General features: G+C 40.9%; 2 protein-coding genes across 7 annotated transcripts; one reads left to right on the forward strand and one right to left on the reverse strand.

Moving 5' to 3' along the window:
- The first annotated feature begins 5,034 nt into the window (after positions 1-5,034).
- On the forward strand, positions 5,035-7,733 carry tmem14ca (transmembrane protein 14Ca). 3 transcript variants are annotated; one of them, XM_038725898.1, is made up of 5 exons: positions 5,035-5,128; positions 5,660-5,744; positions 6,062-6,163; positions 7,093-7,180; positions 7,551-7,733. In XM_038725898.1, the coding sequence occupies exons 2-5, from the start codon at positions 5,669-5,671 to the stop codon at positions 7,606-7,608; spliced, it is 324 nt and encodes a 107-aa protein (XP_038581826.1). In that variant the 5' UTR covers positions 5,035-5,128; positions 5,660-5,668; the 3' UTR covers positions 7,609-7,733. The 3 variants fall into 3 exon arrangements, with proteins under 3 accessions (XP_038581826.1, XP_038581833.1, XP_038581820.1); XM_038725905.1 differs by having other exon boundaries at positions 5,086-5,241; XM_038725892.1 differs by lacking the exon at positions 5,035-5,128 and adding an exon at positions 5,277-5,552.
- A 60-nt stretch (positions 7,734-7,793) lies between these two features.
- mak (male germ cell-associated kinase) lies at positions 7,794-21,347 on the reverse strand. 4 transcript variants are annotated; one of them, XM_038725864.1, is made up of 16 exons: positions 21,001-21,347; positions 18,877-18,977; positions 18,557-18,694; positions 17,331-17,385; positions 16,694-16,815; positions 16,169-16,248; positions 14,778-14,910; positions 14,494-14,665; positions 13,827-13,994; positions 12,780-13,031; positions 12,287-12,489; positions 11,851-11,990; positions 11,389-11,535; positions 9,613-9,732; positions 9,199-9,294; positions 7,794-8,960 (listed from the first exon to the last, which is right to left on the reverse strand). In XM_038725864.1, exons 3-16 carry the CDS (start codon positions 18,658-18,660, stop codon positions 8,800-8,802), a joined length of 1,953 nt encoding a protein of 650 aa, XP_038581792.1. In that variant the 5' UTR covers positions 18,661-18,694; positions 18,877-18,977; positions 21,001-21,347; the 3' UTR covers positions 7,794-8,799. The 4 variants fall into 4 exon arrangements, with proteins under 4 accessions (XP_038581792.1, XP_038581800.1, XP_038581811.1 ...); XM_038725872.1 differs by lacking the exon at positions 9,199-9,294 and having other exon boundaries at positions 8,800-8,960; positions 21,001-21,343; XM_038725883.1 differs by lacking the exons at positions 16,169-16,248; positions 17,331-17,385; positions 18,557-18,694; positions 18,877-18,977; positions 21,001-21,347 and having other exon boundaries at positions 8,800-8,960; positions 16,694-16,761.
- Positions 21,348-21,802: the final 455 nt, after the last annotated feature.

A 21,802-nucleotide genomic window follows, 5' to 3' on the forward strand; every position in this document is an offset into this window, starting at 1 on the left:
CTGCATGGGGACCTGCATGCACCTGGGACGGTTTCTAGTATAATTTTACACGTCTTTCCACGGCTAAAGAGAAAAGTCTACAGAATGGTAAAAAAAAAAGGAGCAAATGTGTTGGCTGGGAAATAACTTTTTTTTTGCTGAAGTGTACAAGACAGTGTCTTATTGCTTAGTTTTCTAGGACTTGATGTGAAAACAGCATGCCTATGCAAATACAATCCTGACACACACTTCGTTGCCACCCTTGATTTTTTTAAACACTCAAGAAGTTAGTTTAATCCCATTGAGAGTGGAGACCTTGAGAGGCTATTCTTTCAATGTTATGTTAAAAAGGTGAGCCATTCGAAGCGGCTCTACAGGTCCACTGACTGCCTGTAAGGGCCCAGGGTTTGGGGGGGATGTAAATAATTAACACAACAACATGGCCTTGTTTCATTTGAATGACCGGCCAGTGGAGCCTGGCTCTGCCATGTCGCCGGCCGAGCCTTCACCTCAGCAGGTCGTGGGTCAGCAGACAGGTCGCCAGTTCTTTAAGGCGTTGGCTCTCGTTTAAAACCTGGATTACCATTTTTGGTGGAGCACCTTTCTTTTTACAAGCAGTTGTTATTAATGAGAATGGAGAGGTGAAACTGGCTGACAATGACAGCAACGAGTGCGAGTGTCTTTCTGGAGATCTGGCCTGGTTGTCTTTGGTAGTGATCCTTTTTTTTTTGTAACGAGTGAAACATAAGCGTTTTGTTTCAGAAAATCTCTCGGGTCGTCTTTTAAATCGTCCACACCTCACATAACAAGGCCATATTTTCAGTGAAGCCCAGACAATCTGTAGAATGACTCTATAGAAAGTGGGATGCCTTGTAATTTATAAGTTTAAAACATCTGATCCGAATTTGGAAGAGCTAAAGGTATGCAATCACATTTATGAAAAGTTACATTTAACTTCAAACGACACAATTTTTGAATAAAGGCTGCGTTTCGTCAATACTCCTCTCTTTTGCCAAAACCATATCTCATGTCTGTTCCCACACATTTCTGATTTCTGATCAAACACTCTGGGTGTGTAAACAGTGTCTCTGTGTGCAGTCCTCACAGCCTGTACAGCAACATGCGATCGACATCCTCAAGTTTGCAAAAGGCAAAAACAATGAGATGGACTGGCTGACATGTAAGGCTACATCACCGCAACAGAGAGTTTCCAAAACAAAATATCTGTAACTTCTTTGTGTGATCTCGTGACAGATACAAATCCATACGCTCCTAGACTACACAAGAGCACTGTACCACCTCCCTTTACAAAAGATTTTACGGTGCCTGCGCAGCCTCATCCTACAACAAGTCGACACTTTGACAGTTTTCATAGATTTTCACAGCCGTCTCTTTGTCTTAAAGTAAGCAGCACATACCTGCCATTCCCCCATTTTGCCCATAATTGACATTCTTTGTCTTCTGCTGCCTTTGATTGTTTTTGGTCGATCCGGTGCCGTGTCTATCGCATTGAGCCTTCGGTCTCAAAGTAAACCTTTACTTTTTTACCTGGACCGGATCGCCTCACCTGGCCATAAAAACTGTGCGGGGCCACCTGGTGACGCATGCGCAGTGCTCCGGGCGTGGACGAGAAACGAGAAATTACCTGTGAAATAGTAGGCTATAATATAAATAAAATTTCCCTGGGTTCTGGCTAGGCCTAAGATGTCAGCTTGATCTCTGATGTCAATTAAAAGAGTTTTGCTTAAACAATAATAATAAAAACTAACAAAACTAATCTTGATATTACTTATTTGAGGAAACTGAGTCAGTACTAATCACAGCCATTCATATTAATAAAAACAAATCCAACACTAATTATATTTACAGGAAAATGTTAGTTTAAGCTTTTACAATATAAAACCCAAATTGTATAAAGTGACAATTGCTTTGCATCAATTAAATTTACATACAAAATAAATTTCGTTAATAAAAGGTGAGGGGAGTGTTTTGAGTACATTAACCTGTGACGTGGTTACCCCCACCTTAGTTCCTGCCAGAAAATTAAAGAGAATGGAGAAAAGCATAAACTTTGGCAAATTACACGGGTGATAGGTTTGTCTTCAACTGACATAAAAGTAATCTGTTAGTCCTAGTCAATTAACCTTTCCATTTTTTCTTCTTCACTGTTTTGTCTTGGTAGAAAGCATGAATTCTCACTCAAATAAAACTGTGTCAAGTTAAAAAAAAAAACTTGAAGGTTAACTGCCAACATCATTACTTCTACACTGAAAGCGACGCTGCTATTGTGAGGGTCATTATTTATTTATCCACTGTTTATTTCTAATACATACTTATGTGGACCCTTCCGGCCAAAAGCGAATGAGCGCTCCCTCTCTCTGTGTCTCACAGGCACACACTCATCACACACACACACACACACATACACACAGACATCCAGGGAGGAGAGCAACACGTGCGCTCACATAGGTGATAATGGTCAAAGCTTTGGTCCAAAACCCCCTTTCTCCTCTTTCAAGTTTCACACACATGCAGACTGCACACGGGACGCGCAGAGTTGCGGTGCACGTCGCTTGCAGCTGCAGTACACTGCACTTCTCTCACTACATCAAACACTTATATTAAACATATTTAATGCATGCACTGAGAATATAGGACAAAGTTTTTACGGGAAAATACTCTTCATTTTGTATTTTATCAAATAAATCCTTTATAGTAGTGTTTTTGTTTGTTTTGTGTTGGGTTTTTTTTTTTTTTTTTTTGCAATTGCACAATTCCACATAGAATCTATAGATTTTTTGTGGTGTTAATATTTAAAACAAGCCTTCATGTTTGACTTCAAAGGCGAACACATTTTAACTGCACACACAATACCTGCAGCTATATAGACCTAGCCAGGACTGGACAAAAGAGAGGGAGGTGGGGGGGATCAGAAATATTGTTTGGGGCTCTGCGCACTAAAGGAGGAGTAAGTTTTAAAGCAGAGCTGTCTGAGAGTGGGCTACTCTCAGACAAGAGCGGGGTCCCCGTTGAATATCCAGCCTGTTTGTCTAGGGCTTGGTTTCAACCACTTCCACCATAGCACGGGCCTCCGGCAACGTTTATCCAACTGCGAGCTGTGTTTAATAGGCGTCGGCAACGGATGTACCTCAGGCACTTTGTATAGCCATTCATAGTAAAACAAATGACACGAAATAATAATAATAATAATAATAATAAGGAAATATTTGCTGTATTGATGGAAGTGTTTGTGTGCGCGCGCGTGTGTGTTTGGGGTGCTGCTTGGCCTGTGTCTTATTCAAAAACATGTGCTAAGACACAACAGAGCATAGCGTAATTCACGCTCCTTCTCATTGCCAAAAATGTTGTGAAATATTCCGGAAAGCTTTTCTCCTTATAGTCTCTCCTCCTTCCCTCATTGTTTTGTAATACTGCTTGGTTATGGGACTAATTCCTTGGCCCCTTAAGTTATGGAGAAGTTAGAAAATCATCTTAGAAAAGATGCCCAGATTGATTTGCAACAAAGGATCTTTGGCAGTGGACTCGCTCCAGCTGGACGTGCCTGTCTGCTGAAGACAGTAACTATCCCGTCACCAGCACTCAAGCTACAGACGGCCAATGTAGCTTCGTGAAATTCATGAAATTAGTGTCTCTTGAGTGAGAAGGTTTCAGGCCCATTGTATGAAACCAGAAAGTATTGAAACGCTGCTCTACAAGGAGGATAAGTTGTATTGTAGCGCCACCTTGCTTCAGGAAAAGGGCGAGGACGCGCCGCCTGTGGATTTAAGACAATATTGCAGGTAATTGAAACCAAATGAGAATGTGTGAGCAGTGAGCATTCCAGTAAGTGGAACTGCCAAACCCATGCCAGTCAAAAAAAAAGCAGGTGGTCGAAGGCAACACGTGCAAATGAGTGAAATATCAAACATGGCCAGGAGTCAGGCAAATGTCAAGTTTGTCTGTTTATCGCTTGACCAAAACTTACATAGACAACTCTCACTGGACTTGGCTAAACCCTCTTTTTGACTAATACCCACCTGTCCTTCTTCATGAACTTTAATCATTCTTCCAAGACTAAACCTGCCCATTTTCACGGTAATTACCCAATAGGGCTCCAATACTGATACACATTCCGATGCAGTGAGAGGTGACATTGTGTGTTTTGTCCTGCTTCTGTGCAGACATTTTTTTCTGAATGTAAAGCAAAATATATTTTTAACAGCACCGAGATGGGAAAAAATCCAAATCAAGCTTGGGGGTGTTGGGCTATGCCTTAAAAAAACATCTTTACCTTTTCCTGACCTTATCCTGTGGTGCCATCTTGTGGTCTTAAAATAAAACCACTACTCCGGAGGACCAATCAATGGTCCTTGGTAGTAAATTGTGGCAGGACTTAGCAGGTGAGATGATGAGGATGACATTTTGCAAACAGGGTTCAGCCTCCCCACTGTTTGTTCCTCTCCTGTAGTATAGAAAAAAATACATTTAATGAAGGCATACCAAACAGCAAAAGTGCTCTTATATTGGGTTCCCTAGGCTAGAGCAATCAGTATGGAAACAGATGGGAAAGCTTTGCTCAAGGGCACCTAATCAGTTTTAGGAGGTGGCAACGAAAAATTATAGGCTACAAAAAAATAGACTGATTATGTCAATCATGTTAATTAATCATTAATTGTACAGACGGTGTCTATGCTGTCTATTATTGTTATTATTATTGTTTCAAATTGCTCATGTTATTCTCTGTCTGCATGGACAAACACAAAGACAAGACCATAATTTAGCCTATGTAGCTATAGCATAGCCTTCTACGTTTTATAAAAATAAGTAGGCTAATGAAGCCTAGCCTATAGTTTTAAAAACAAAAACCATAACAGCCTATTAATTATAATGTACAAATAAGTTCACCCCGTGGAGGTTAGCGGAACTGATGTGTGCTTGAAATAGCTTTTGCGGTCATTATTATTTTTTATTTATTATTAATTATTATTATTTGTAGAAATGCCACCTCTCGCGGACGCAGCAACCTCTCTCCAAAGCGCTAGAGCCTACATTTCCCATCGAGCACTCCTGCCGCGTGTTATGTGTGTCGATAATTTGTGCTCGGTGGAGAACAGTCTGGTAGTGACAGAGGACAAACAAAAAGAGCAAGGTTGTATGTAGCTTTACTTGCGTTTGAGGTTTTCATATTTGAAATTCTTAGACGTTTATAGATTTCATTCTCGTACAAAGAGAAGCGTGGGATTTGCTGAAGTGGTTGTGCCAGTAAGCTTTTCTTGTTAAGCCCTGTCTGTGTGTTGTAACAACAGTGATGCTAGTTTGTGCTTCTGGTGCTTGTGCTAGGGTTTGAACAGCAGATAGGCTTATCTAATAAGACACACACACACCCACACACACCATTCAATGAGGCTTCAATGTAACGATTTCTGATAAAAAACAGACGCAGTACTGCGGTTTAACGGCGGGGACATTAGTCGGATGCTACAATGTTTATATATCTTCTGTTGCCTCAGCTAGTTTTCTGTAACAGCTCTGTGGTGCAGCACTCAGACAGTCCTTTAGGTATTCTTGCACATGTAAGTAACAGTTAATTTTAGGTTCACAACAGGAAGCCGTCTGAATTGAATAGTTGCATCACACGCAGGGTTTGTCTTCGCTCACTCACGCGCTGTGGCCCTGACAGGTGTCCAACATGTCTGTGGATTGGGTAGGATATGGATACGCAGCCCTTATCGCAACCGGGGGAGTCGTTGGCTATGCGAAAGCAGGTAAGTGGGTTTTATTAGATGTGAAAGTGATGGAAGGTTCTGGTGTTACCTGCTTCTCAGCTCCTTAAAATCTTCAAACAGCGCAAATTATTTGAGATTATAGCCTACATCACTTTATCTCTGACGGGTACAATAACATTCACCCTCTGAAGAAATGTTAAGTTAGTAGAATGAGCATGTTAACATCCCAACTGATGTTCTTTTCTTTCCATGCACTATAAAACTATAGTGTGTTACACCCATAACACAGTATATACATGCTCTTCTTCTGCAGATGTCAGTTGTCGGTGTTGACCTGCTGTGTTGTTTTTCTTCAGGCAGTGTCCCCTCCCTTGCTGCTGGTCTTCTCTTCGGTGGCCTCGCAGGTTTTGGTGCCTACCAGATCTCCAATGACCCCAGTAATGTTTGGGTGTCCCTCGGTTGGTATACTTAACTGGGCATATACTGAATTTGGTGTGTATGTGTTGGGGGGGATTAAGTAGGTAAAAACAGAGAAAGAACAGTAATCCAACGAAGGTTAAAATCAAGGGCAACTGGACTTGGTTGAAGATACTGGAAGACGTTTCGTCCCTCATCCAAAGGACTTCTTCAGTTCTGACTGACTGGCAGGGAAACTCAGCTATTTAACCTCAGTGGGGTCGTTATCCCGGGTCATCGATACCGCTGGTTGGTTAGTGTTCCTTGTTGCTGTGACGACAGTCGTTACAGTCGTTAAGACTACCTGTGGCCAAGACTGAACGACCATCGTTGGTATCTTCACCTGTGGCCAAGACTGAACGACCATCGTTGGTATCTTCACCTGTGGCCAAGACTGAACGACCATCGTTGGTATCTTCACCTGTGGCCAAGACTGAACGACCATCGTTGGTATCTTCACCTGTGGCCAAGACTGAACGACCATCGTTGGTATCTTCACCTGAGGTCAATAGGTTACGTTTGTTGAGTTTCCTGGGAAGTGATGAAAGGACAGCATTGTAAGTGGAGGATAAGTGGTGGCGTAGACCCCCTTCTCTGTTCAATGACGGCTTCTCAACCCTGGTGTAGATGGCTTCCTTGACACCTCTTTCAAACCATCCATCTTCTCTGTCTAAAATGTGCACCTGGTGGTCCTCAAACGAGTGTCCTCTGTCCTTCAGATGTAAGTAGACTGCAGAGTCTTGACCTGAGGAGTTAGCCCTTCTGTGTTGAGCCATGCGTCCAGTTGCCCTTGATTTTAACCTTCGTTGGATAACTATGACCTGGATGACTGAGAATCTTCATAGACAAAGAACAGTAATGCATCTCTATGGTCATCATGCTTCCTGATTTTCTGTCCTCCACTAACATGTTCCCCCCACGTGGTGTCCAGCTACATCAGGAGCTCTGACTGGCGTCATGGGAAAGAGGTTCTATGGATCCAGGAAGTTCATGCCAGCTGGTTTGATGGCTGGAGTAAGGTATCCATCTCCATAATCCTACTAAACTGGTTTTACACATGTTAAACAGACTCTAGGCGAAGTAACATTGATTTCTGTTGAGGATGACCCTAACTGGATGTGGTGGTTACCTCAATGGAAGCATTGTGTTAGTCTGACGGTGTTTTGGTGACTAATTTTGCCTCGATATGAATGAGATAGTTATTCTAGTCCGATCTTCACTGTTGATCTGCAGATGAGCCCTCATATTATGATGCAACTTAAAATCTACCTCCCCGAGTTAAAAGACAAGAACAGGGATGTGTTAAATCAGGACATTAATCTTTTTTTGGTAGGTATTATTATTCGCAGTGCTCTTTGCATGGAGTCTAACGTTATCGTCTTGTTTCAGTCTTCTGATGGTGGGAAAGCTAAGTTTGGCATTGCTCCAGAAACCACAGGAGTCCTGAAGGAGAGAAGAATCTGATGTGTGCTCCATCTTCTGTTCCAAGGAACAACCCTGTCTGCATATGTCATTTACATAATGTCATTTTGTAAAAAAATAAATAAAGTAAGTGTATATTTGAGGATGAAATATAGTACCTTGTTTATATAATAGGAACGATTGTCTTGTCCTTTTTGAATGAATGAAGTATGAATTTTCATAAATTTATTAGTATAAAATGTTTACAAAATGTTCAGTTGATTCATTGCATAATAACAAATAGGTGTGCGGTTGTCTTGCAGTATGCAGAACAAGTTCACATAATCATTTTTATAGCCATTACACTTCGGGATGCACCAATCCGATACTGACTCAATCGGTATTGTGACAAGGGGGCAGATCTATTTAATTCAATTACACGCATACTACGTGATGCGTCAGCAGTGCACCAGTAGACCTGAACGTTTTGTTTTAGTAAGTTAGGAACAATAAGTCAAGCATAATGTTGCCTTATACGTTAAATAATAATTCCCAGCCTCTTCGTCACAGTGAGGAAGACAGCTTTTTCGTTTTACACAGGTATCAGATGGGTACTTGTAGGCCGATACCTAAAGCCCAGGTATTGGTATCAGTATCAGGACTGCGAAAGTCGGATTGGTGCATCATTATTTTACACTTAAGATTTTCCTATGATGAATTATAATAGAGTGAATATAGAATTGAAGGAACCGTTAGGAAAAGTTTCTGCTTTGTTGTCGGTTGTAAAATAATACTTACTTAACAATACAACTTAACAATAAAAACTAGAGTAAAAAAGAGATATGCCACATTGAAATCCTACTCAGAATATCCTAACACTAACAGAAGAATTGGCTCACACTGGATTCTGGAACCAGGAGTGGTTCAGCATCATGGCAACTGTCAAGAGAAACTCCAAGGGAACAAATTGATCGTCCAGCGGCATGAAAAATGTTTCTTCAAGGAATGTCAGATGGGTCGCGTACATCTTTAGTGACATTACTTTTTGTCCCCTACCAGCTACCTGCATATTGGGTTTTTAGAAAATGTGATTTGTCTTGGGGAAGATACCAAATTTTATACACAGAATTTCCTCCAGGTTTGAGTTTGAGCATGGTTAAAACTCTGCTTTTGGTCACGTACCAAACGCGTCCCACTAGGCAGCACAGTCCAACAAGCTGTACGTCTTCTTTCTGAACTACCGATTTCCACCATATTTGGATGTCCAGTCCACCCTGCCATGGACAGGCTGTACGGCGGGAGCTCTGGTCAGGAGATTCCCAGAGGTTTTCCCCAGGGCTGAGTAGCTGCTCCCCTTCACCTGAGTCCTGTCCGCCCTCCTCTTCCAGCCGTCGTAATCTGGAGGAACATGGCAGTCAGTCAATTTGTCTATCATTAATATATACAGTAGATATACAGCCAGGGGTGAGTCTTTATTCACATACTTCTTACATGTGGTGCAAAAGACATTCACTAAAGACTTTTTTGAAACATCAAAAGTAAAGATGAAACAGATGGGATTGTAAGCAGCTGCAAAAAATACAATACAGAAGGACCTTTAAAACCCCTAATAGCAACTATTATAAAATGGCAATACCTTCATTGGGCTCACTCAAAGATGAGTTGGATATGGGCTTGGGCTTGGTAGATTTTGCTTTCTCTTTTTTATTATCAGGAGAAGAAGAAAGATTGACTGAAAGAGTGAAGAAAGAGGACAAACATAGTCCCAGTGAGTTTAGAGTTTAGATGGAAATATTGCAAGTAAGAAACTGGACACTTAATAGAGAAAGGGAGTAGGACTAGTTAGGCTTGGCATAATGGTCAAGTACAGGACGACCATAAAAGAGAGCAGTACTTTTTACAGAATATAGAAACAATATTTATTCAAGATTAAAATCTGACAAGGAGTGCAACTTTTTGAGCCAGATAACCGGGCACGTGAGGAGGTTATCTGATCTAAAAATATCTGAAATAATTTTTTTAGCTTTACATAGATGAAAGAAAACCTTACCTGTGTGCTGGCCAGCCAAAGGGGCAAGCTGGATTCTCTGTCCCACTGAGCCCACCTCTTTCTTTTGGAATGAAGGCATATAACCGCCAGAGAGGTTGTACTTGGTGCTTACAAAGTTCCCTAAAAGAGAAGAAAGACATAGTTCACGGGTCATTTTGATGTTGTATTGTTTCACCCTCCAGGTACTCAACCAGAATGGGCTCCTAGTCAACATCATATAAGCCCCATTTAAAACACAAAAACATACAAATGAAGAAAACATTTGTAAACACACCTAATAGATCTTTTCTCACGTGGCTTTACTGTAATTATTTGCGTTAGCTTGTGTGCAGTAGCTACTGCATATGCAACAGCTCCTAAGGACCCAAACAGTGACTAAGATCAAGAGATTGAAGTCATTCAACTTTTCCAGCGATGCCATCGATCTGCTCCACCAGTGGTCACAGATGGCTATCAGTGTAATTAGTGAAAAGCCTCATTGTTCCCTTATGAAGATGTTGTGGTTGTAGTGCAATTTACCATCTATTAAGCAACTGGAGTTCTTAGTTCTCTGGTTAAACTATGTGTTTGTACTCTTGTCTCCTGCAGAGCCTTTAGCAGCGGGTTTCTTTCACATGTTAAGTCGTTGGGTGGATACCTGAAGCTTGTTGCAACAGCTGCCCTGCTAACTACAACTACAAAAGAGCTTAAGCATGACAAGCAACTTACAGTAAAGGAGTCAGCGGTATCTAAATTTACACTTCCAAATGAAAAAATACAGCTAAACAGTTCATGTGAAGTCATCTCAATGAAATACCTTTGGAGAGATCAATTTTCTCCAGTATTCTGTCTTTAACAACAGTTTTCTCTGCTGGGCTATCCACAGATTTAGAGGAATTCTCTTCTAGTCACACAGGAAAAAGCACAGTTGGAGATGTGCAGGCAACCAGAGAGAAAGAAGAGAAAGAAAAATAGAAATGGGCGAGAACACTGAGAGAAAAATTTCATGTACATGCAGAGACACTTTTTTCTTGATTTTAACAAAAAATTATATTAATGAGTAATAGGGAAGTGGTGTCAAAACAAACATTGGTGTGTGTGTGTGTGTGTGTGAGTGCTGGGACAAATGAGCAGGGGGTACAGTTGAGGGCCATTTAAGGAACACTTGATCTTACACTGACAGTCTTAGTCTCATGAATAAGCAATGGAGAGGGAGAGACAAGGTGAAAGAAAGGGACAGAAGAAGGAGGGAGAACAGCGGGTACCCATATTGTGTGTCTGTCTACATGACAAATGATTTATAGAGGTCTCCCATCTTTGAAGCCGCAGACGCTTAGGCTCACTCCTAACACTGCTTTGTCAGTGGCTCCATAACTACTGATCAGGAGACATTAGCTGCATCATTAGCATTTGGAGCCTTGTTACGTAACAGTATGTGACACTGACAGTCGCCAGGTTTTCACTGCATGGCAAAATAAGGCAAGTCACAATGTAGTCATTATTTGTTTCTCTGAATAAGTAGGTTTATTGCCTAATTTTGTGTTAGGTCACATAGATTTTATGAGACAAAAGTTTTTTGATGCTGCTTGTAAATATCTATTAACAGAGACAATTTAGATATCCCTATTAATCAGGGATAACTCTAGCAAACACAGTCATCTCCATGAATGTAAGTCATTCAATTCCTTTCTATATTATGAGAGCTCTAAAAGACGTTGACAGTTTTGTTGCAGTGGACCCGAGCCCCGTCCAGTGCACACTCCATTAAACATCTTAACACTAGACATCTGTCCTTACCTGCGTTGGCCCTGGTGACAGATAATCCTCCTCCAATAGCAGCAAGGGGTTTATTTACAGTGTTTGAGGAGTTATCCCACAGGTCCCGCAGCGTCATACCACTCATCTCCTTATCTCCAGCAGCAGTCGGATTCTTGCCGATCAACCCTGTGATAAAAAAATCCAAATATTACAATCACCATGCTGCATTTTAATGTAACTGGCTAATCAGGCGGCGTCAAGTGAATGCAATGATGCCTTGTTGTTTTTACTTGATCAGTGAAGTTGAGTCAATCACTATAATGCTTGCATAATGTACAAATCACTAAGAGGAATCTCAAAATAGCAACGAGGCCCTGCAACACACAACAGCTGAGAGGGGAAATGATGCAAAACCATAAAGAGAATGGCAAAATTGTTTGTATAACACTACGTCATGGTGGCCTCTCCCCAATGATAAAAATGAGCTGAATGCAGTCTTACCTGGCAAGTATCGTGACTGGCTGAGATAGTGCTGCCGTGCTGCTGATCCTGGGAGACTGGAGTCCATTTGACCCACCCTGACGTTGTTGGGTAGCTTAGTTACTGTGCTGAAGGAATACAGCGGTTTCTGCTCCTTTGGCCTAAAAAAACACTTGACACTTGAAGGTTTTTCGCCCAAAAAGCACCTCATTTATTTAGATAAGTGTATCATATTAAGTCCTACTCCCCTGGGTGTTGTGCATTTAAACATTTATATTTAAGACTGGGCAGAAAATATTGGATATACCTATATCATTTTATAAACTACTGTACATTACAATGATGTCTTTAGCTAATATTTTTTAGCACTTTGCAATGCAATGGAAAAAAAAGTGTCAATGCATAAATTTTTTCTCAAATTGCCAGTCCAGTTCTATTTAGACATTACAGCACTTACTGTGGGTGGTGCTCCTTGGGGCTCCTCTCCTCCTCTGTGTTTCCCAGGCTGGGTTTCTTGGAGTTGGAAGCGGCGGTTTCTGACGGGTCAGATTCCTCCAAGCTCTCTGAGGTCTTGGCCAGCGCTTGGCCCCAGCGACGACGGCCACTTTTCAGCACCCCCATCCCAGCAACAGTGTTCTCACTGCCCAGCGATGCTGCTTTCTGCAGAAGAAGACATTGAGCATCCACACTGACTGTCACATTTGAATTGATCAAATCTCTCTTACTATCTCCAGCTCACTGCTACTTTTATTGTCCTACAACTCTTGCTCCTTAGAAGAGGAGCCTAATATGCAAAGTCATTGGCCAGAGGGACTCCTTTATATATTAGTGTCCTGGCAAATCCTGACAAACGAGCCTATGTAGCTGCATAATCATAGGGATTCCATTCTTTCATTTTATTAAACATGAAGTACAATAAATAAGGTTCTGATTTGCATAAAGACACTCACTGCATGGCTGACGCCTCCTGGTTTACTCTCACTTTGGGGAAGGGGGATCTGCTGAAGAGGCTGATGGTCCTGCTGTTGGTTTCTAGAGGAGGATGTGGAGGCTTTGGACTCAGAAGAAGACTGCTGGGGATCAGCCTTGAGCTCCGAGGCCTGCTTCTGAGCCACCGGTCTGGCCTGGACCTTCCTAACCTCCTGGCTCTGAGGGCGAGGCCCTAAAATCTGGCCTACCTGGAAGTATGGGTAACGCAGGGCCTAGACGGGGATTGAAAGTAATACAGATTGTTATTCTGTTATGCTGAATATTCTGGAAACATTGTTTTCGAGCACAATCAAGATGTCTTTAACCATGTGTACTACATACACAATACTAGAGTAAGGGACTTCAGACCTGCAATGACAAACATGTATAACAATGTATAACAAGTATAACACTTTGACAAAGAAGTAGATGATGTGTATTTTACACCTGGGAGCTTTGTAAGCAGAGAATGGAAAAGCACTGTTACTCCCGCTGGAAAGGTGTTTCCTACTCAGTGCCCACAGGGCAAATCAGCTGTCTTACTGGAGTGTAAATGATGTCTAACTTTGTTTACATGACACAGAGTACACCAGCAGCAGGTAGAACATTTAGCAGTGGTAGTGGGAGTGAAGTATGGCTAAAGCACTACTTAAAATGATTTGGGATTAGGACGCTAATGCAATCTCAGTATTGGAACTACAGATAATCTGGACGTAGTGGTGAGTGTTGCAGTGTAATGGAAATTGCTTTTCTGACAACAGGTTTAAACTGAGAGCTAAGAGTCCAGGTTATACTTTGGCCTCCAGAAAAGCCAAAGCAATTTTTATAATGCAATGCCAGTTAAAAACTTGGAGCTGTCGCAGACACCTCCTACATTGTTTATCTAATGTATGGTATGTAAAACATTGAATACTCTCACTCTCAATGAATGACATTTACATTGAACAGATATAACAAACAAAGCCTTGCCTTTGTACTGCATAACCACCAGCTCTTTAGACTCGTCCTTGAGGTTCAGTCTTGCCTACCTGTACAGCAGTGGGTCTTTTTTTGGGGTCCCACTGCAGCATGTCCTTCATCAGGGCGATAGCCTCATTGCTGGCATTAGGGATGAGGGTCTTTAGGTGGGTCGGCACACACTGGGGGAAGCGAAAGTTCATAGCAGAAGCTAGTTGATAGCCCTCTGGCCAGTCCGTCTAAGGGAAGAGTAGTAGAGAATATCTTTTTTTAAAACCTTTTAGAATCCATGCCAGTTCACTAAAGATGTTTCTAAAAGCAAGATGTAACATTTGCATGTTTACATAAACCCACAACTCTACAGTATACATCAGTGGCACTGAATGCCTGCCCTTCTGGTTGAGGTTATTGACTCAGTTCCTGACCAGGTCAGACCAAAAATGCGCTCTGACCGCTCTGCTTAGCAATCAGAGTAAATAGGAATGGATTTGGGGAAAGCCTTTGAAAATGAAGTGGTAAACCTGTTCAGCATGGAGCACACTTAAGCTGCTTTGCACCACAGAGAGAGGAACAATGCTCCTGGCCAACTAATGTAGCCTACTATAATCAAAATAAACTTAATCATATCATTGGGAATATTTCAGTTTATTTCAGTACCCAACAAGTTTGGGTAATTCCAGTTAAAACCCTGAAGAAAGGCCAATCATTTCCACGTCTCTGGATTCAGTTTCTTCTCACCTTTTTGACAGTGCCTAGGACTTGGCAGATCTTAAAGATCTCATCCACTTCACTGTTCCCAGGGAAAAGAGGCCTGAGAGTATAGAGTTCAGCCATGATGCAGCCCACAGCCCACAGGTCAATAGGAGAGCTGTAGGTAGACGACCTCAGCAGGACCTCTGGAGCTCGGTACCTGGACAGAGAACATATACTTAAATAAATCAGCCAATAACTCGTACTGTATAGCATAGATAAAAACAGAGATTTGTTTTAGATGGGTTTTAATGCCTAGACAGTTCTCTCACCATCTTGTTGATACATAGTCTGTGTAAGGAGGTTTGGAGCGGATCTCTCTGGCCAGTCCAAAGTCTGCTATTTTTATCAGTTCTGGACCCATGCACAGCAGATTCTCTGGCTTCATGTCTCGATGAAAGAAACCTGCAGAAAGGTTCATATCAAGCTGAGCCACTGTGTACAGTGCAAATGCCAACTTTTAATGGGGACTCTAAATGGCCAAATGACCACATTACAATCATCTGCAACTGTTCTACATTGGTATTTTATATTCAGTGCAAATGCCACGTAAAATTCAGATAGCACAAGAAAAGGAAAACTGAGGAGTTGCTGAATGGGTGTATATTTGATATCGACAGTTGTGGCCCAGTTTTAAATGTCTGTGTATTCAAGGCCTGAGCATTCAACATTATTTTTGTTTCTCTAACCTTAACCAAGCTGTTGTAGTTACCTAATCTTACATGTGCAGTAATTTAGTTGTCACATGCAGATATTAAAGGGAATAAAAACTTTGGTAGTGCATTTAACAGTTAACATTCTTTGTCAAAAACAGTAATCCAGCTGGCATTATATTTCCAAAAAAATGTAGGCAATTTCTACATACAGCCGTAACATTACATGATCCACATTCTAAGCATAAAGAAAACAATGCACACTGCATGCAGGCCATTATTAAATATAATCTCCTCTCTCTTAAATGTATCTTAGCACAAATACACCTAGCAGGTATGCTATATGCACTTTACATAAACTGTACATACTGTTCTATCTGAGGGTTTTTACAACATCAAACACACCCAAACCAGCAACTGAAGGGTCATGCTACTTTTGAGCAGGTAAAGAATGATAGAGTAAAGCCTCTTACCATGCTTATGTACAAAAACCAACCCAGACAGCACTTGAAACATGATGTTCCTAATTTCATTCTCTGAGAACATCTTGTTCTCTCTAACAGCAGACCAAAGAGATAGAAAAGGAAGGAAGAGGGGGGGGAGGGGGGGGGGAGAAAAGCAGTTAGAAGAAAAGAGAAATCCTAAAAAGCACATGTGTTCTGGATGTGTGGAAGCATGGACACGTACTGTATGGCAACACAGGCTACTTGTTGGACGTGTGCACGTGTAAAGATTTTTACAACTTGCATCCCTACATATGAGTCATCCACACATCCATTTATAATAGAAATGCAGACCAATGAGTTAGATAAAGCAGTTTTGAATGGTTCACAGACTCCAAGATTCTGATCAATTAATCACCAATTTGGCAATTCAGGATTTTGCTTGCAATTTTCCTTATTTTATAGTTTTCTGATTACTTTTTACGCTGTACAACCATTCAGTGCATCTTGCAGTATGCAACCACTCTTATGCACTTGCAAGGCATGAAGGAAACGCGGCACACCTACCATATTTGTGAATAAATGACAGGCCTTGTAAAATCTGAAAGCTTATGTTTCTTATCACTGACTCAGGGAACAATCTTTTTCTGTAAACATAAAATCAACAAAATTCTCATGAGCCTGCTAATGTAAGCATCATTACATAAACATCATTTTGTCTTAGTATATATACACAAACTGTCAATGTATGTTGAAAAACAAAGTATACACAAAAATATATGTTAAATCTTTAAACTGACTAGCGAAACATCGGGGACTTCTTTGACTTGTCTGCATTTTGCCTTTCACAGATGGCAAACTCAGGTGTGTGCAACCAAAGTGCTGGTTTCCAAACTAGCAAAAACATCAGGGCTTCCGCCCAGAGAAGGCATCAGCCTGGTGACAGTTGTGTACCTGATCCTGTAGGGAAGCTCCTGACTAGATGCTGATATTTGGAAACGTTGTGTTATGGTAATGGCATCAAACTAGACCACCATGTTGTACACCCTGTACAAACATTTTCATTGTAAAGCATGGTGTTTCTCTTCTTACCTGTCCTTCATAAGCTGGTAGAGGTTCTCCTTCATATACTCAAAGACAAAGTAGAGGTGATCGTTCTCTCTGATCACCTCCTTCAGTTTCACCACATTCGCATGGTTCAGCTTCTTCAGTGACTGGTGTGACAAATCATAGGAAAAGGCAAGTACTCATGTAATGTAATCCTGGTTGCAACAGGTTTGTAATAGAGATATCGCACAGATTTGTTCTACAATGGCATTAACTGCTTACAATTATGAATAAGAAAATGCCAGAGAGCAGGAATACGGTCAAACAGTTCAGAGTGATATAGTTACTGATGATATTGTAAAAGGCACATTGTAAGTAGCACAGTGAAGAGACTGTCTAATGTGCACAACATGAATTATTGTTCCTGATCCTCATTTCAATCTGTGACAGTTTAAAAAATGGGTTTCATAGTTGATTTACAAAATTCTAAACCTTTTCAGGCAACTGTAACTGACAAAACTGTTCGAGGATCTGTTGTGCATTATTGCTCAAATCACACAGCTTTATCTTCCCAAGATAAATTTGAATATATTTTCACCTCACATTTCTCGCTGTTGCAAGTTACTGGAAATGCTGCTGCCCAAAGTCTCCTATAACCTGCCCAAAGTATCGCCATCCTTACCTTCACCTCTCTTAGGTTCATACATTCTTCCCACGAATAAAACTTCCTCTTCATTCTGTGGAAGAAAGTCAAAACCAGACAGATCAAATAAAGAAGAGAAGACATCACACCCAACAAACAGTAGAGTCACTATCTTCACAAAATTCATTTGCGTTTCCATCAATAATTCAGCTTGTTTTAAGGTATCTCTAATTTCAGCTCATTTCATTCCAAGAACAAAACCAGCTGTAGATTGTAAAGTGATATAAAGTATAGGCTTAACTACTACTAAATGTAAAACACACCTTGACTCAGTTGATGCATTAAGTTGTTGGTTTTATTGCAGTATGTTTTGCTATGTACATTAAAACCACACACCAGCAGTCGTACACGACACCTTCACTATAGCTCAACTTCTCAACTGGCGTTAGGTAAGAGTTACAGAACGTGCAGATATCTTTTCCTCCTGTCTGGGTACCTGCCAATTTCGGTCGTCCCTTCCACAATGTCAGCAACCTGACACACTCCCTCTACTTTCACTGCCTTTCACCGTCACCGCATGCATTGTCTTGCATGGTAACCAAATGATCAACCAATGGACGCATCTCCCCGCTGTCTCATTTATTATTGAGTCCTGATGCCATGCTGCCGAAACAAAGGCATGTACGCTAGTATGTTTGCCCTGGTGATAGCAAGGCAGTCGCCCTTAGACCTAGACTGCACTACGAATTCTTTTTCATGATATTTATCCAGGGCAAAGAATTATTCGTTAAGTATGAAAGTTCTAGCTTTAAAAATATTTTTGAAGTACATCTGATTTGTAAAACTGAGAAATTAGTTAAAACGGCTGTGGGCCAGAGTTTACCTTACCTAAAATCTAGCATACATTTTAATTTATAGTGAGCAATCACTTATCTTAATGTGTATATGGAAACTCTGTGGTTTGGTGATATTGTCCAGTTCAAATATCACTGTATTTTTTATTTAATTAATTGCCATCAATAATGTGATGATATTATGGGGTTGATTATTAGTGCTGTAGATTCACTGAATTGTAAAATTCACTATAATGTAAAGCAGCCTTTAAATATGGAGGACCTATTTTGAACTATATCACAATATTATAAAAACCAAACTCTTACACTTCCACAATATTATATGAATACAGAATATTGCCACACTCTAGCAAAGAGGGGTAATATTTAAATATTTTAGACAAATAAAAGCAAAAAAATCACCATGCTCACCTCTTGATAGCCACCAGTTCTCCAGTCTCATTGCTTCTCCCCATCAGCACGCTGCCGTAGGTGCCATCTCCCAGCTGCTTCAGGGTGGTGTAGCGATTCATCATCTCTCAAGACGGTTTCATCAGCCTGTTAACTTTCCTAATTTATAAAAGAAGTTGTGGAAACACAGTGCTAAATCATTGATCAAATGTCTGTCCTATTTCCTGTCCTCCCCTGCTGAAGAAATCTCTTTGTTTCACCGGCCTCTTCTCTAGAAGAGTTCAATTGTTCTTATTCCAGGAGGAAGGATTTTCAGCTGGCCAGTATGTTGTATTGCTCACCAATTCTTGAAGTTCAAGACTCATCTTGCAGTAACTGATCCGTTGTTAGAAAGGTTGGATCCTGGTGATATAGGTCAGCCAACAGATGACACCGTGCAATCCTTCAGTGGCAGTAAAGAGATAAATATCAGCAGCAGCAGATACATATCAATCAACCAGAAATACAATAAATCACCCGGGAGTTAGCTACCCAGTACCACCGAACAGGATTTTTAAGAGATCTGAGGACAAAGAAAAGCAGGGAGCACTTTTTCCCTCAGTGAGGTGGCTTAGGTGTGTGTCTCACTAGTGGGAGGCTCCAACATGACCACCCAAGGGAGATGACACAGCCAGTCCTAGGCAGATTAGGCGAACAAGGATGTAAATAGGATGTTACATCACCATCATGCTTACCGGCATCCACTACTATCCCCAAGCACCCTGCCTGACAAGAGGATTTGATTGACGCTACTGGCCACACACGGTGGCCACAAACACAAATGGTTTCCGAAAGGATAACAAAGGAAACTAACACTGTTATGCTGTATGATCTGCCAATTGTCAGATTTTGGTAACACTGAAATATTTTATTTTCCTAAAAGTCCTATTTTAAGTTGCAACACATTGCCCTTAATGTTTTCCTTACTTTAATGCAACTGTATAATATCCACATGTTGTCACGTCAGCCTGATTTCTAATACCTTAGAGATAATAAGGTAAACCCTCAAACCTTTTAAGCCTAGTTTATCCTTTTGCATGGAGGATTCATGTCAGGTTGTCTGCTACATGTTTCTCAAGCAGAAGACCCAGAGAAAGTCTAAGCTTTTAGTGGCACCAAACTAGTTTTTAGGACATGGCGGCACTGCATTCCTTGCTAATAGCAAATTCAGACATTTATAGATAAAAGCAAAGCAATAACTATTCCCTGATTCCACAAAACAATTGCTGCCTTGGCTATTTGAATTATCCTCCAACTATAAAATCATTCATTAAATGGCTCGATTGTTATTTTGTAGAACCTTTTCTAATGGTGAGAGGTTAGAAAAGCAGGGTTGTGACCAAAAAGTTATAGAAAACTAGAAAAGCTAGAAAAAGTTTCTTAGCGGACATAAATTTTGTCTTGAGCAAGGCAGTAATCACAGGTGCTGACGGTAAAACAGCAATTGCCCAACTGTAAGACCTGCATATTCTGACATAATAAGTATGGTAAAACATCAAGGAAAACCAAGTATGTTTTAGATAAACAAAGGTTAATGGACTGGTTGGCAATAATGAAATGCATACACACATTATGAGCATTAGCACATAAGGATTTCAATTGTTTTGACTATTTTCATGAAAGTGTGGTGGGCAAGTAGAACCTGTCTTGAGTATTAGCCTGCTCCGTTTACTGTAGGTTAAAGGAGGTACAGTTACAGGTAAGCCAGGGGCAGTGAAACAAAATGAGATTAGTGTTCATTTCATTGAATGGGGCCAGGAACTCCCATCCAAAGAGAATGTCCAAACTAGATTTAGCTCTGTCAGTGCCAGGACAAATATATAAATATTTAAATATTCGCCCACCTTTTTGCCCACTGTATTGAGACTTTTCAATTTATGTTTTTTTCCACTGCAAAGTAGATTTTTTTTTCTCTAAACAAAGCTCTGCTTGATATGCAGTTCTCACTGAAACAATAAGGAATAGGACAAGTGGAGCGGCCAGGCAGCACTCAGCTTTCACATATGGCAGTCTGCTGTGGAGGGATTTAAAGGGAATTAAGATGTATCCAGGCCACATGACATTAGGAAGCTATTCAAGGTCAATTATAATGAAAACACACGTGGACACTAACCTGGCATGGAATAGAAACAGAGTAGCCCAAGTTAAGTTTGTGACTGAAAATGTGATTATTTGGTAAAAATAAAATTGTACTTTGCTTCCCGTAGGTTACTCTGCTGTCTGCTGGCTACACACAATCAACTATCCATAAAACAAATACATCAGTATAAAGCCTAACTCTAAGAAATAATATAACATCAGAAAAAACACATAGAGAAAGGCTTGTTGACATGTCCGCTTTGACAGCTCACTTCCTCGACCATCTTTGTTCAGGCCTATTTCTCTGTTTCGCCATTTTCTTCTTTCTCTTATAGTTTTAAACTCACCATTCATGGGTGTAGTTCCTCTCCTGGGCCGTTGTCTGGGCCTGCTGATAGCACGACGTTTCTTCAGATAAAAATACAAGGAGCTCTAACGATAAAAGGTGCGTGTGTGTGCGTGTGACAGCTCCACATGGAAACGTACACACAAACGCGACGCTTGTTTGAGTTGCCAGGTGATGAGCAGCGCGTGCGGGCCCAATGCTTTGTGGGACTTGTGGTCCTTGGGACCGGTGAGTGGGACTGCGGAAGAATTGAGGTTGAAATGATATCTTCCACCCCGGGACTGACAAAAGTAGCCTATTCAAACTACACAAACCATCTCTACATGAGATTTTTTAATAAAGCATAGTGCTATTTAAGTGCAGCAGGTTTCAGACCCAAAATGACAAAGATGATTAATTTGTTCCAAAAACATAGCTGCTTAAACAGAAAGATGTCAACGTCGGCGTGTGTGCGTCGCTTGTTTTCCAGGTAATTCACAGCACGAATTTTAGGGTGACCAAAAAACAGTGACTGAGTGTGAGCTCTTTACTTCACCACCTCTCTGGACACAGTGGCAGTTCAAGTTCTGCACCACTAGAGGGAGCAGTGGGGCTGTGGTTTTTCAAAATTGCCAATAAACAGCTGTGAATCCGCAAACACATCTCTCGTAGGCTAGTTTAAAAAAGGTAATTGACTATTTAAATATAATTCTTTGTAGATCTGTAAGCTAATAATTAGACCTGCATGGCATTTTCATCAGGCCCAATAAAAGTTATGAATTCATTAACAGAATAAAATATCAACACCTGAACACGCAGAGGTT

Source organism: Micropterus salmoides, unplaced genomic scaffold, assembly GCF_014851395.1.
Source record: "Micropterus salmoides isolate LMB-PRFRI ecotype aquatic unplaced genomic scaffold, ASM1485139v1 Ms_hic_scaffold_1, whole genome shotgun sequence".
Taxonomy (NCBI): Eukaryota; Metazoa; Chordata; class Actinopteri; order Centrarchiformes; family Centrarchidae; genus Micropterus; species Micropterus salmoides.